Source organism: Cajanus cajan, chromosome 5 (genome assembly GCF_000230855.2).
Source record: "Cajanus cajan strain Asha chromosome 5, NIPB_CcT2T_4, whole genome shotgun sequence".
Classification (NCBI taxonomy): Eukaryota; Viridiplantae; Streptophyta; class Magnoliopsida; order Fabales; family Fabaceae; genus Cajanus; species Cajanus cajan.
In genome coordinates, this window is record NC_138521.1 from 62,030,338 (window position 1) to 62,046,245 (window position 15,908).

Below are 15,908 nucleotides of genomic sequence, written 5' to 3' on the forward strand. Positions count from 1 at the left end.
ATGCCCGCAACTTCAGCCACTCTCCATTCAAAGCTACTTTAGTTATTAATTAATCTGTTTACTAAGACTTTGCTGGATAAATATTATTGAAGATGGCCAAGAGAAATGTTGCTGGTAATTCTTCTTTTGAGAAGACTAGCTTGGCTTCTATGGATCAAAAGTTGGCCATGGCCAAGCGCTGTTCTCATGGTAATCTATACTTCTCTAGAAGTCTAAAAGCATATTCTTGTCATGAAAAATTGGGAATTTTGCAATATTTGGATGTTACTTTGTTTTAATTTACATTTATGATCTATGATTTGTGTGTAAACAGAGGGCGTGATGGCAGGAGCTAAGGCTGCAGCTGTTGCTAGCATTGCCACTGCCATTCCAACTGTAACTACTCCTTCCACCTATTCATTTTTCTTTGGTTCATTCAATTATTTTTTATATACAGTTCACATGAATCACGAACAGATTATACTTAAATTAACCTCTTCTTAATATTGAAATAGTAGAGATTTTTGTAAATAACTAACTGATATATGCAGCTGGCTAGTGTAAGGATGCTTCCTTGGGCAAGAGCCAATCTGAATCACACTGCTCAAGCTCTCATTATTTCCACAGGTAATTACTCATCCACAATGATGCCATGATCTCCTCATAATCATTGTTTCAATTAGTCATCTAATAGCATATTATGATAGCAGTGGCGGGAGCAGCATATTTCATAGTAGCAGACAAGACCGTTTTGGCAACTGCAAGAAAGAACTCCTTCAACCCACCCTCCAATGCATGAATTCCTAATAATGCATATCTTGGATGTTGGATTCGGCTGCACTATGCATTAACCCAATCATCAACTTATCATATATGTAAATATATTTATAATAAGAAGCGTTTGCATTTCAATATTGAGATAGCATATGTGTACCAATTAAGAGTTAACTATATCGATCAATGCAAATCATTATTCACCTTGCTTGCTTCTACACAAACTAGTGCGTTATGTCATATTATTTACGATAGATAGAGAGCACGTTCACGTATATATATGCCCCAGCAGCATTTGCTGGCAATGAATCCTACGATACAAGCATTAAGTAGAGAACCCCAAACATTTCCATCCAACGTTTCCATATTTCTTATCAGAACGTTTGCTCATTCGAACATTCCCACTTCAAGCTATTAGATCTATCAAGCATCATTGTGTTACAATTTTAGTGACATTGGATCATTGAACTGAAATATGTTGGAGATTTTATTTGTAATTTAAAATTTAAAATACATATACTTTATTAATTAGTTTATCGATCAGTTTAACTTTATTTTAATAAGTTATGTTTTTACGTTTATTGACCAAGTCTTTTTCAGTTTCTTACTCCTTGCTCGTGGTAAGTTTGGCAAGATGGTTTTATTCATTCAGTTATGATTTTTTCAGTCTTTGCCTCGCTGCACATTGGAAAGTGCTTTTGTTGTTGCTACATGTTGAGACTAAGAGAGCTATATATTATTGCTGTGGTTGAGAAAATTACAACACACAGATACGACACATTTAACTTGGAATTCGAGATGAAGAGGTTAAAGAAGCCTTTTCAATTTTAAAGGATAGATAGTAAAAAAATTGTAGGTCCTTTCGGTATTCCAGTTGAAGCTTGGAAATGTGCAAGAAAATATGATATTATTTGACTCACTAAAGAATTAATGGAGTACTTTTATCTCCTTTATATAAGAGAGATATTCACAGTGGTGTATGTTACAGACCAATAAAATTTATGAGCCAATTATGAGATTATACAATAGATAATTATAAGAGAAGAAACTATGATTATACAGGCCCAATATGAGGAGTGAAGAACTATTAGTTGAATATTTTTAACTGTGAGAGTTGATCCATAAAAGTTAAACGCTTTTAGAAGTAACAACCCAACACTTTCAAACTCTTTACTTTCTTCTTCCTAGCTAATATATGTATTTTTATTTTCTTTTCTTTTTTATACTAATGTGATACCATATTAAATTTTTTAAGTATTAATATGAGGAGAGTAGTGGTATTAGTGACTTGTATATAAGAACATATGTTTGTGATATATCTTATTATTAAGTAAGTGTACTTATTAGCAATTTTTTTTACTAAAATTACTTAAAAATAAACAACGACTTTTAAATAAACAACATTGTTTAGAACACAAATCACTCTCATAAATAAAAAAATTATTATTTATTATGTTTAAATAAATTAATACTTAATTATAATAATTAAATTATTGTTTTAAGTTGTGTGCAAATAAAAAAAAATTATAAAAACGTGGATGAAGATCTTATTATTGAAATAAAATTTATAAAATATAGTGTGAGTTGTTTAAAAATAATGTAACATGATAGATTCCATTTAAAGTAAAATAAAAGTTTTAATAAATTATTAATAAGAATCACTATTGGAGATTTTAAGCGTACGTGAGAGTTGTTAAAAAAATTCTACACCTTATATATATACTCAACTTTTCTTTATCCTACTAACGTGGAACTTGTATTTTCCAAAAACAATTGAAGCTCTTTATTTTCTACCAAAGTTGATGGAAAGCTACCTAAGTAAAGAAAAAGAGTTACATGTGTGATTTTTACTTTCTTCTTCCTAGCTAATATGGGACTTGTATATAAGTGTATGCTTTTTACTTAACATACAATTTTGATTAAGGAATAAGAAAATACAAAATACAAAAAAGTTTCATTTGAATAGTAGTAGAGTATAGTGTACTATGCATTGCAATTTTAGAAAGGAAAAAACAAAACAAAACAATGGAGCTAGGTAGAAATTAGAGAAAACGTCATACCACGTGTTTCTAAATTTAAGTATTTTGGATAATTTAATACAAAATGATCAATGAGAACACTAATGAAAATGTTACGGATACAAGATAGTGACAAAATCTAGGGTGAACCACGTTAATAGGACACACAATAAGCTCTATAATCTATATACCTTATTCTTTTATATTTATTTTCTTTCTCCATGTAAGCTTCAGCAATCACCACATACATTCTTCTGCCGCATCAGAACTCGACGGAAGCGTGAGCAGTCCAAGCAGTGAAACACATTAAAATTCTATTCTATTCGGCATGTTTCTACCCCTTTCTATTAATTCAAACAGAGAGGTATCAAATTGTTACATGTCTCAACCCCTCGTCAGTGGCTCAGCCCACACAACTAAATTCTTTCTTTGCTACATGAATGTTTTTCTATGCTCTCTGTATTTATTTTCCTGACCTGCCAATGACTATGAGTAACAATATTATAATGTCTCTTAATTGGAGAAAGCCCAACACAATAATAAAAACTTTGACAAAAAATAATAATGTAGTAGAAATTAAATCTTTTTATTTGTAAGAATCTGCGAGGAATAATAACAAAATAGAGCAAAAATAGATAATAATCTAAACACATCATAGACACAAATATTTTTAATGTGAAAAACCCTTCAATGTAAGGATAAATATCATGAGTCGTCCAAATCAAATAAAAACTTCATTATAATCAACAAAGGATTCAAGAGAGTCTTCAAAGAACACACCAAACAACGCTTACAATCGGTCAAAGCAAAATCAAGTACAATTGGTTACAATTGAGAAATAAGAAGATGAAAAAACTCAGACCAGAATTGTTACTACGAGGCACTTTTCTCCCACTTTAGACTTCTTTTCGACAATCCAACCATTGAATATGAAACGCCAAGTCTTATGAACCTGCTGTCCAAAAATCAACTTGATCCAACGGTAAATGAATCTCCAGTTACAATTCAACAAATATTGTCTAGTGAATATGAGACCTGCAACTTTCTCTCTTCTCTTCTCTATATTTTGTTGCTATTTTTTCAAATTGAGTCACTCTTTCTCTATCCTAATTTGATCCCTCTCCACTTGATTAAGTGAGACATGATGAGTTTACACTATTTGGGCCTATTATCCACGTAGAAAGGGAGCCCAAAACCCAACAAATCGCCCCTTACAACTATGTGGAGATGACCGTTAAACCAGCAATCTCACAATAAACTTTAAATTTTCCTCTTAGTAATGCCTTAGTCATCATATCAACACTATTATTATCGGTGTGAATTTTGGCCAATTCCAACAACTTAGCATCTAAAGCATCACATAATTAATGATATCTCACAACAATATATGCTTAGACCTTGAATGAAAAGTTGATTTCTTACCAAGATAAATAACACTTTAACTATCCACGAATAGTAGATATTTATCCGGAATAAAATCAAGTTCCTGCAAGAATTTTTTCACCCATAACAATTCCTTACATGCTTCAATAATGACAATAAATTTTGTCTCTCTGGTAAACAAAGCTACATACCTCTATAATCTAGATTGACAAGTGCCAAGTCACAACTCCTCCTACAAATTTAATTAATTAAAAAGTATTAACGAATATCATTAAACCCTAAATCCTAAACCTCAAATAATAACATCTTAGATGCTATACATATACCTTAGATCAGCCGAGGCATATTATCTATCTATCTTTCACATTATCTACTGACTTGAGTATATTGAAGTCTTGACAAGTGACGCTCCTAGTCCCACTATTAGTGACATCAGAAACTCTCATTTGAAGAAAAGAATATAAACTTTATCAAGAGCGAAAAGAACAGAATAACAAATTTTGAAAAAAAAAAGGAGAAATGAACAATTACATGCTTATTTGGATGTACATCTAAGAAAAATCACATTAATTGAATGTAGAAAATAAGAGAGACAAGTGATACTAATATTGTGTGGACGTAGCAACTCACTGTAACTTTTATTGAATAAGAGATGACCTTTAAATAGCCATTGTACAACGTACCGAATTAACAAGACGATAACAAAATATCTTATCAAAACAGATCTTATCAAAAACTATCTTATCTAAAATGAAACAAACAACTCAAAAGAGAAAACAAATAAACTAACTCGGATATCCCTAAAATTTAAGATTATCTAACAAAACTCCTCCATAAGCTTAAATTTCTCCTTCTTCTTTCATTCCGAGTAACTTCCTTAACTCCTAAAATGTTGTTGCAGGCAATGGTTTTGTAAAGATATCAGCTACTTGCTCTTTACTTCCTACGTGTTCGAGCTCCACGCTTCCTTCTTTCACCTTCTCCCTGATGAAATGAAATTGGACGTCGATGTGCTTACTTCTTTCGTGATTGATTGGATTTTTGGCTAACTCGATTGCCGACCTGTTATCTACTCGGATCAATACTTTCTCAGCTTTCATAATCTCCAGTTTGCTTAGAAGGTTTCTAAGCCAAATTGCATGTTGGACACACCAAGATGCTGCTACATACTCGGCTTCACACGTTGATAAAGCTATGATTGGTTGTTTGTTTGATAGCCAAGTGAAAGTCGTGTTTCCCATGAATATCAAGTCATCCACGTATAGAGCAACGAACAATATATCTCCTTTACACTTCTTTAAATAGAGAGCATGTTCATACGGACATTGTTCATAACCATTTCTCTTAACGTAGGTGTCTATTCTCTCATTCCATGCTCGAGGAGCTTGCTTCAAACCATACAACGCCTTCTTGAGCTTCAGCACCTTCTTCTCTTCACCTCTCCTCATGTACCCTAGAGGTTGCTCCACGTAGACTTCTTCCTCCAAAATCCCATTCAAGAATGCTGACTTCACATCCATTTGTTGTATCTTCCATCCATGTTGAGCTGCTAAGGACAATAGTAATCGGATCGTTTCCATCCTTGTCACGGGTGCAAAGACCTCATCATAGTCAATGCCTTTCTACTGTCTATAACCCTTCACCACAAGACGAGCTTTGTAACGCTCCACTTCGCCATTTGCATTTGTCTTCCTTTGTATACCCACTTCAAACCAATTGGCCGAGCTCCTGTGGGTTAATCTATCAGCTTCCACGTCTCACTCTTCTCAATTGATCTGATCTCCTCATCCATTGCTTTCTTCCATCTCTCATCAAGTACGGCCTCTTCAAATTTTATATCTTCTGTTCCTGTCAATAGACATACTACATGTAACTCGTCAGTGGAGTTGTAGATGTCTTGCAAGCTCCGAGTTCTAAGTTGCTCAGGTTCATCATCTTCCTCGGAATGCTCATTGGTCCTATCCAAGCTTCTCCCTATTATCTTCGAGCTCTCCTTCTCAAAGTTCGAGCTCCCCGAAGTCTTTTCAGAGTTACTCCAGTTCCACTCACTTTCCTTATCTACCTGGACATCTCGACTTACCAGAATTTTGCCTGTAACAGGGTTGTACAATTTGTAGGCTTTTTCCTTTTCATCATACCCGATCAAAATATACTTCTTGCTCCTATCATCAAGCTTCGTTCTGAGCTGAGCTGGAACATGACCGTAAGCAAGGCTTCCGAAGATCTTGAAGTGATGTATACTCGGTTTTTGTCCACTCCATGCTTCTTGAGGTGTCACATCATCCAATTTTGAATGTGGGCACCTGTTCTGTATATATATAGCACACTGCACTGCCTCTGCCCAAAACTTCTCAGGCATATTCTTCCCTTTAAGCATAGCTCGGACCATATCAAGAATAGTCCGATTCTTTTTTTCAGCTACTCCATTTTGTTGTGGTGAATATGGAGCTGTGAAAAAATGTTTTATACCTTGCTCTTCACAGTATTCCATAAGCTCTGCCGATGTGAATTCTCCACCTCTGTCCGACCTCAAAGCTTTAATTTGCTTGTTAGTCTCTTTCTCCACCATGACTTTAAACCTTTTAAAAGCTTCAAATGCCTTTGATTTTTCTTGCAAAAAATATACCCAGGTCTTTCGAGAGAAATCATCTATGAAAGAGATGAAATATTTCTTACCACTGAAGGATGCAGGAGAGATCGGTCCGCACAAGTCAGTGTGTATCAAGCCAAGTTGCTCCTTTGCTTTGTACTCGGACGAGCTCGGAAAACTTGTTCTTGAATGTTTTCCGAGTACACACGCTTCACAAAACTTCTTGTCAAACTCAACACCACGTAGTCCGAGCACCAACTCCTTCCTTGATAGCTCGGCCAAGCCTCCAAAGTTTAAATGCCCAAAACGAAAATGCCATATCATGGCTTCATCCTTCATGTCCAGCTTCAAGCACTTATTTTGAAGGATGTTCAGCTCCAGTTTATACATCTGATTCTTTTTCATCTCTACTTGGGCTACTAAACGATCATGCTTGTCCTTCAAATAAAGTACTCGATCCTTCATCAGAACCGAGTTGCCTTTCTCCATCATCTGCCCCATGCTTAAGATGTTGCTCTTAAGTTCGGGAACGTAGTAGACATTCCTTATTTCTCCAACTCGTCCATCCTTCTGCATATGCTTGATGGTTCCATGCCCTTTTACCGCCACCTTGGAATCATCCCCAAATGACACGAATCCAGCCTTCACCTTGATGAGTTCGTTGAAGAAACTTTCTTCTCCACACATATGATTGCTCGCTCCAGTGTCCAAGTACCAGACCGAGTTGTTTAAGCAACTCGAATCAAGCTCGGCTTCTGACTTCTCATATGAGCTTGGAAGCTCAACTAATGATCTCTCCACGCAACTCAAGTTTAGCTCAACCTCGGAGGCACAACTCGGACGTAGCTTGGTCTCCGAGCTCTGCATCATCATCAAAATTCCTGCTTCCTCGTCCTCTTCTTCTGTGAGAAGATTCTTCTCTTTCTTTTCACTTCGGCTTTTAACTCGACAATACTTTGCTATGTGACCATATTTGCCACAGTTGTAGCAATTTGCCGATCTGCATTCCTTTGCGTAGTGGTCGTGTTTGCCACACTTATAACATTCCACCTCCGACCTTGGCTGACTTCCTTGGCTACGATCACCTCGTCCTTGTCCACCTCCATGATCACCTCGTCCTCTGCGATCACCTCGTCCTTGATCACCTCCATGATCACCTCGTCCTCTGCGATCACCTCGTCCTTGATCACCTTCATGATCACCTCGTCCTTGTCCTCTTGATCTTCGGCCCTGGGTGTTCCGAATTCCATTCAAATCAAGTTGCGCCTATAGTGCTTGATCAAGAGTATCCTTCATCTTCCTCTTCCTTTGTTCGTGGGCTTCGAGTGACCCATCGAGCTCTTCCACTGAGAGAATTGACAAGTCCTTTGACTCCTCAATTACGCATGCAATACTCTCGAAATCATTTGTTAATGATCTCAAGATTTTCTCCACAATTCTACTTGCTGGCATTGGCTCCCCATTCCTTCCGAGTTGGTTAGCCAACTTCTCCACCCGAGTTATGTACTCGGATACTCGTTCCTTATCCTCCATCTTCAACCACTTAAACTCTCCTCGGAGAGTTTGAAGTCGGATCTGTCTGACACGGTGGTTACCTCTGTGTGCAACCTCCAAGATCTCCCATGCTTCCTTTGAAGACGCAGCGTTTGCAATCTTCTCGAAACCTGATTCATCCATGGCATTGTACAAAAAATACAAAGCCGATTTGTCCTTTACTCGTGTCTTTTCCAATGTGGCAATCTGAGCCACAGATTGTTCTTCGTCCTCCTCGGGTTCTTGGAACCCCTTCTCCACTATGTCCCATAGACTTTGGGAACCCAACAGGGTCTTCATCTGTAAACACCAATTATCATAATTGGTTTTCTTTGACAGTTGTGGTACGATCATTCCATTAACAACCTTTGTCATCACTCCCTCTTTCTTTTTTTTCAAAAACACACACAGGCGCACATTGTTTTTCCTCTCACAATCGGCACTCAGAGCATAAAGCTCTGATATCAATTTGTAGAAAATAAGAGAGACAAATGATACTAATATTATGTGGACGTAGCAACTCATTGCATTTTTTATTGAATAAAAGATGACCTTTAAATAGTCATTGTACAACGTACCGAATTAACAAGACGATAACAAAATATCTTATCAAAACAGATCTTATCAAAAACTATCTTATCTAAAATGAAACAAACAACTCAAAAGAGAAAACAGATAAACTAAATCGGATATCCCTAAAATTTAAGATTATCTAACATTGAATAGTTATGATCCATATTCTAAATCTAACATAATAGCATATTATGCCAAGCAGACAGTGCTGATACTCCAATAGCACCCCCATCACTCATCATACTCAACCATGAGATTGGATCTAAATGACAAAATTGTGCTGAGAACGAAAGCTAAGCAACTAAAATGATAAACATTCAATACTTTAACGATTACTTAAGAAGTATTCAAAAAAGAGTGCAATAGTTTGCCAACGAAATCAGTGGTATATTCTGAATGTCGATTTGTGTTCATATGCATTTTCAGGGCACTGTATATGAAATTATTGGAAAGTGACAAAGACATGAAGAGAGAATCATGATGTTTGTGCTTAATAGAATAAAAGTGAAATGCGGAAATAGCAGAAGAGAGAGCAACTCAGGTTTGTGGTTGGCTAGATAGGTAATCCACTTGGACTGAAAACCATGGCCTCCACTTGCCAGAATATTATAGCACGTGTTGAGTTGGACACGTGTTGCAATCTAACCAACGAAACACAGGCTCTGTTACAGATTCGCTCCGTAAATCATTACACTGTACAGGGTTGCTAATATTAATGATTCTAGTCAATTATTACATAATATGTAATCGTGTTTTTCAATTTATAAGAAAACCCGAGTACATATCATACTGAAACCATAATTCAACATAATACAATAATTTCTCAACCCACACCCACCCCCTTTTATCTATTTATCTATCGTATTATAATGAATGATGTTGGTTCATGAATGATGTTGACTCATGTGCTAGGTACTGCCTTTCTATTCTCTTTCATGTTTGGTTTAATTATTTGGTCATTGGGATCAACGCGTCAGTGATCAATGCCCATGGTTTTTGGCGTGTTCGATCTAAACTACCAGCTTCTACAGTAGCCATTGCGAAAAAAAGATAAAGTTGGTTTTCTTTATCTTTCCAACACAATAATGAAGCAAAATATTATTTCTTTTAATTATAAGGTACATCGACATTCTCAGTCAGGTACCAAAATCACTCACATGCACGAATTTGGGTAAAACTAATTTCATTTACAACCTTATCAAAAATAAAGTAAGAGAGTATCTAGGGAACAGTGAAAGCATCAACCGACCGAAGCCGAAACCCAAGTGAAAACAAGTGTCTGTGACGGTGGATTTTAGTTGAAACCATCAAACTCCCCCCTACCAGAGTGCGACACTTCCCTTCTTTGGGAAAATACTTTTAAATTTTAATGATTCTTCACCAAATCTCAGTATAAATATGCCACCAACCTCAGCAACTCTTCATCCAAAGCTACTTCAGTTATTCATCTGTTTACCAAGATTCCTTCAATTCTTAGCTTTTATTCAACCAATTTTTTGAAGATGGCCAAGAGAAATGTTGCCGGTAATTCTTCTTTTGAGAGGACCAGCTTGGCTTCTTTGGACCAAAAGTTGGCCATGGCCAAGCGCTGTTCCCATGGTAACCATCCGCGGCTGTTTTCTTTTGCCTTCTTATTTCATGTCTCGACTGATAATTTTGGACTGCATATGTGGTTTCAGAATATGGTCGTTCATGAAATATGCAAATTTTGCGATATCTGAATGTTACTTTTGTTTTAATTTACATATTTCATTTGTGTGCAAACAGAGGGAGTGATGGCAGGAGCTAAGGCAGCCGTTGTTGCTAGTATTGCCACTGCCATTCCAACTGTAAGTACTCCTTCCATCTATTCAATGGTTCATTCAATTATTTTGGACATAAAGTTCTCCCGAATCACGACCAGTTTGTATTTAAAATAACCAATACTTAATATTCAAATAGATTTTTTTGTAAATAAATAACTGGAGTTATGCTCGACATGCAGCTGACCAGTGTAAGGATGCTACCTTGGGCAAGAGCAAATCTCAATCCCACTGCTCAAGCTCTCATAATTTCCACAGGTAATTGCTCATCCACATTGATGCCAATGCCATGATCTCCTCATAATCATTTCGAATTAGTTATCTAAATACCATATTATGCTAGCAGTGGCGGGAGCAGCATATTTCATAGTAGCAGACAAGACCGTTTTGGCAACAGCAAGAAAGAACTCCTTCAACCCACCCTCCAATGCATGAATATACCAAATGCATAACTTGGATGTTGGATTCAGCTGCACTACACTACATTGGGCTATCTTAGCATTAATTAACCCAATCATCGAACTCTATAACATATGTAAATGTATCTATAATAAAGGAGGGTTTGCATTTTAATAGTGAGAGAGAACGTATGTACCAATGATCAGTTAATTATATGAATGCAAATCATTCACTTTGCTTCTACACAAGTGCACATGTTATGTACCATTGAACAGATAGATTAAGTTTCACCAGCAGTCATTGCATGAGCAAAAGCCGTCTTTGAAATGGTGAAAACGGTTTCTATCTCTTGCAATTATTTCCCTATTGAATATCTTGGATATTAGCTTGGTAGCCGAATGGCAATTTCTACAAACACGAAGATTCTTCACGATCCTAATTGTAGTCCCCGGCTTTGTGCTTATCAAACCGAAAGCAATAGCCAACTTCTCACTGTGTTGACTCAAAGCCCCTTCTTTCCACTCCTCATCCATATCATACAGTACCTCAGATGTATCAGGCACAAAACCAGTCTCCTCCAAAAGCCTATCCACCTCATCCAGCATTCTATAAATACTTTCACACTGTGGGTGGAACTTATCGCCAACAAGGAACTCATGCACGACACCATCAATCTCTATGGAGGTGCAACCGGGAACTTTCTTCATTCCTTTGTCATTCAACTTGGTTCTTATCCTTGCTACATCATCCCATCTACCAGCTCCTGCATATATGTTTGACAAAAGCACGTATGCCCCAGCATTTTCTGGCTCTAACTCAAATAGGCGTTCTGCAACATATTCACCCAACTCAACCTGTCCATGAATCCTACAAGCATTAAGCAGAGAACCCCAAATAGCCCCATCGGGCTCCATTTCCATATTTCTCATCAGAACCTTTGCTTCTTCGAACTTCCCACTTCTAGCTAGGAGATCTATCATGCAACCATAGTGTTGCAGTTTTGGTGAAATTCCGTAATCTTGTATCATTGAACTGAAATAGCGGTCTCCAAGATCAACCAAACCAGCTTGAGTACAAGCAGATAACACTCCAACAAACGTGATATCATCGGGATTGAACCCCTCATTGACCATTTCTTCAAAAACGCCAAGAGCCCTCTCTGCATGTCCATTCATAGCTAACCCTGATATCATGGCATTCCAAGAAGCCAAACTTCTACAACCCATACTTCTAAACACTTGCTCCGCCACCTCAACGCAGCCACACTTCGCATACATGTCCACAAGACTAGTCCAAAGAGAAACATTATTCCCATTATCCGTCCCTTTCAAGTTCTTATCAATATACGCATGAACCCACTTGCCAAGGTCAAGAGCACCCAGGCAAGCACAAGCCGGAAGAACAGCCAAGAACGTTACATCATTAGGCGTGACATTTTCCCTAAGCATGAGCTCAAACAGCGCCAAGGCGTCCTCGTAGAAACTCAAGTAGCAATAACCACCGATCATAGTATTCCACGAAACCACATCTTTTTCCTCAACCCCATCAAACAAGTCACGAGCCGTACCGATTTCCCCACACTTGGAATACATATCAACGAGCGCATTAACGAGGTGAAGATTCCCACCAAGCCCATGATCCCTAACCCAAGAACCAACCCATTTCCCCAACTCAAGCGACCCCAGATGACCACAAGCGGAAAGAACACTGAGCATGGTGCTCTTATTGGGCGACACGTGAGCCTCCTGCATGCGGGTGAAGCAGTCCAATGCCTCTTGAAAGTTTCCAGTTTGAACATAGCCCGCAATCATGGCGTTCCAGGAGACGACATCTTTGGCGGGGATTTGGTCAAAGAGGCGTCGAGCATGATGGACGTGGCCCTCTGAGACATAGCCGGTGATAAGAGCGGTGAAAGAGACAGCGTCTCTGTGAGTACTTTTATCAAAGACCAAGCGTGCGTCGCGTAGGTGACCAAGTTGGGAGTACATGTGGATGAGGGAGGTGTGGACGTGGGGGTGGGAGTGGAGGGCGAGCTTGAGGGCGTGGGCGTGGAGCTGTTTGGCTAGGTGGGTGGCTTTGTGTTTGGCGCAAGAGTTGAGGAGGGAGGGGAAGGTGTGGGAATTGGGGAGGAGGCCGGAGAGGAGCATCTGGGTGTAGAGGTGGAGGGAGGGGGAGAGGGGGAGGGCGCGAATGAGGGTGTTCCAGATGAAGGGGGTGGGGGAGGGGTGTTGGTGTTGGAGGGTGTTGAAGAGGGTAAGAGCGTAGGGGAGGTCGGGGGAGGGGGAGAGGGCGCAGAACTGGATCAGCTTGCTCTGGGCGAAGAGGCTGTGCTGGAGGCCGCTTTTGATGAACAGGGACTGGATTTGCTTAAGCCTCGCCATGTCCCGGCATTTGGAGAGGAGCTTCACATGAGGGTGCTTTTCCACCACCTTGTACGGAGGCTCAGACTCTGGTAGGAAGTGGAGAACGGAAGGAGACAGACACCACACCATCATCACACTTAATTCACTCATTCTAACTTCATACATTATGCATAACATTTATTTATCAAAGAATTTTTTCTCATTCATTTTCGTCTGCAAAAATATCTCGAATCAACCATAATTACAATATTGTGAGCCAAATTATCTTGACTAAATGAAAGTAGAGAATACTTACAATAAAATAAAAAAACTAAAATTTTATTTTGGTTCCTTATAATAATTATTTGTTTTAATTTAGTTTTATTTTTATTTTTTTTTTAATTTGGTCTCTAACAAATTAATTAGTTGTAATGTCGGACTTCCGTCCAAATTATTTAGACGGAGTTAACTGTTGGTCACGTAGATGCCACGTGAAAGCTACATAGATGCTACACGTGAAAGCTATGTAAATGTCACGTGGATGTCAAATTTTGTCATGCATCTAGAACCAGAACGACCCGTTTTGAAACCGACACGGCCCGTTCCAGTTGCACTTATGGTGTGTAAATTTTGCATCTGGAACGACCCATTCCAGATGCATTATTTAACATCAACGCGTGCAGCAAAATGGGCCATTCTGGCTTCCAGAACGGGCCGTTCTGGCTTCCAAAATGGGCCGTTCTGGATTCAGAACGGGTCGTTCCAGAACGTCAGCCAACATAGTGCACCAGTGTGGTTCAAAAATCGAAAACAAAACCATTTACACATACACAATTTTTTTTATCTAAAAAATAATATTTTAAAAAATAAAAATTATATTCTAATATATATATATATATATTTAAATTATCGTATGTATAAAATATAAATTTCGAGGAGTTATTCATTTATCTGATATTTGTCAAACTTTTGTACTTTTTATTTATTGTTTATGTTGATAAAAAAATTAAAATTGTAAAAACTTATATCACATATTAAAAACATCTTTATATAATAAATAAATTAAACTTAATTTTTATAAGATTTAACATATTTATTTATATGTTTTATTAGTGTTAAATTATTATTAAGTAGGTTTTTAAGATTGTTATGTAACCAAACATTTTAAAAAATGTCTATGACAGATAAATATATAATATTTATAACATGTATTTTTAACAAAAATTAGGTTTAAATCTGTTAAATTATAATATAACATAATCTGACCTAGTTTATTTTCATCCTTAATCATAATTGTAGATATAAAAACTTGTAAAAAATAACTATAATATATATTTATATTTTTAAAAAATATATATAATTTTTAATATTATAAATATATAAATAAGTATTGTCCTCACGATCTAAAATTTTTGGATATAACCATCAACCGTATGTGTGACATTCTGGAACCAGAATGGCCCGTTTTGAAACTAGAACAGGTTGTTCCGATTTCAGAGCGAACTGTTCTGGTTCCAGATGCATGACAAAAATTTGACATTCACTTGGCATCTACGTAGCTTCTATGTAGCATCTGCGTAGCATCCACGTGGTCAACAGTTAATTCCGTCTAAATAATTTGGACAGAAGTCCGACATTACAACCAATTAATTTATTAGGGACCAAATTGAGACAAAAAATAAAAGTGAAACTAAATTAAAACAAACAATTATTATAAGGGACCAAAATAAATTTTTAGCCAAACAAAAATCACCAATATAGTACAAGTGACTTTTTAGCTTATTAAGGTATTAGTTACATTTTTATATTTAATGACCTAATAATTATCACAAAATGTATAAAATTAATAACAACATTTAAAAATCACGGTGATCATTATAGTTAAGGTACATTTGAAAAAATTATGAAATTAAATTATTTGATTTCAACAATTGATTATAATCAAAATAAATTTTTGTTTAGATAAATTTACTAAAAAAAACAATTTTGATATATTTAATTTTGTATAGATATATACAAAAAAAATAAATATTATATAGTAAATTATTTTTAAAGTAAAAATAAAAATAATGAAAATTTTCAAATTTTTAAGTTCATAAAACTATTTTTTTTAATAATAACCTATTTATAAATTTTAACTAATTTTTCAAACAACCAGCTTATTTTACGAAACAACTGTTTTTCCATCAAAACATTTGAAATTTAAGAAATCAACTTTCACAAACACACTTAAAAAGTTTATATCAGTGTAGTTTTTAATAAATAATATGCATTTCTTTAACGTAGAGATCCCTAACAAAATCGTCAAAGTGGATTTTATGCTTCATTCCACAGCGAAGTTAGTATTATATTTTACCATAAAGTTAGTAAGTTTTATACATTATTTTGATAATAAAATAATATAAAAAATAAGGTTAATATAAAATTTTCAATCTCACTGTAATACACTAAAATATGACATGTTGACCCCCGAAAAAATAATAGAATCTTATACTATATCCACGATCCACCATGA

The 15,908-nt window shown here is 36.4% G+C and overlaps 3 protein-coding genes across 3 annotated transcripts; 2 read left to right on the forward strand and 1 right to left on the reverse strand.

The window, feature by feature from the left end:
• Nucleotides 1-16: 16 nt before the first annotated feature.
• LOC109812133 (early nodulin-93) lies at nt 17-977 on the forward strand. Its single transcript, XM_020376022.3, has 4 exons — nt 17-189; nt 314-375; nt 531-606; nt 690-977. The coding sequence occupies exons 1-4, from the start codon at nt 93-95 to the stop codon at nt 776-778; spliced, it is 324 nt and encodes a 107-aa protein (XP_020231611.1). The 5' UTR covers nt 17-92; the 3' UTR covers nt 779-977.
• Nucleotides 978-10,266: 9,289 nt separating this feature from the next.
• Nucleotides 10,267-11,299, forward strand: LOC109812143 (early nodulin-93). Its single transcript, XM_020376037.3, has 4 exons — nt 10,267-10,449; nt 10,618-10,679; nt 10,835-10,910; nt 10,999-11,299. Exons 1-4 carry the CDS (start codon nt 10,353-10,355, stop codon nt 11,085-11,087), a joined length of 324 nt encoding a protein of 107 aa, XP_020231626.1. The 5' UTR covers nt 10,267-10,352; the 3' UTR covers nt 11,088-11,299.
• On the reverse strand, nt 11,243-13,644 carry OTP82 (Tetratricopeptide repeat (TPR)-like superfamily protein). The gene has a single exon (XM_020376036.3). It carries the CDS (start codon nt 13,589-13,591, stop codon nt 11,339-11,341), a length of 2,253 nt encoding a protein of 750 aa, XP_020231625.1. The 5' UTR covers nt 13,592-13,644; the 3' UTR covers nt 11,243-11,338.
• Nucleotides 13,645-15,908: the final 2,264 nt, after the last annotated feature.

Bases quoted from the DNA above. Each gene is read 5' to 3' on its own strand.
- OTP82 (XM_020376036.3), bottom strand. From the start codon at position 13,591: ATGTTATGCATAATGTATGAAGTTAGAATGAGTGAATTAAGTGTGATG.
- LOC109812143 (XM_020376037.3), top strand. From the start codon at position 10,353: ATGGCCAAGAGAAATGTTGCCGGTAATTCTTCTTTTGAGAGGACCAGC. The intron at 10,680-10,834 runs GTAAGTACTCCT...CTCGACATGCAG, and splicing joins TTGCCACTGCCATTCCAACT to CTGACCAGTGTAAGGATGCT. The intron at 10,911-10,998 runs GTAATTGCTCAT...TTATGCTAGCAG, and splicing joins AGCTCTCATAATTTCCACAG to TGGCGGGAGCAGCATATTTC.
- LOC109812133 (XM_020376022.3), top strand. From the start codon at position 93: ATGGCCAAGAGAAATGTTGCTGGTAATTCTTCTTTTGAGAAGACTAGC. The intron at 190-313 runs GTAATCTATACT...GTGTGTAAACAG, and splicing joins GGCCAAGCGCTGTTCTCATG to AGGGCGTGATGGCAGGAGCT. The intron at 607-689 runs GTAATTACTCAT...TTATGATAGCAG, and splicing joins AGCTCTCATTATTTCCACAG to TGGCGGGAGCAGCATATTTC.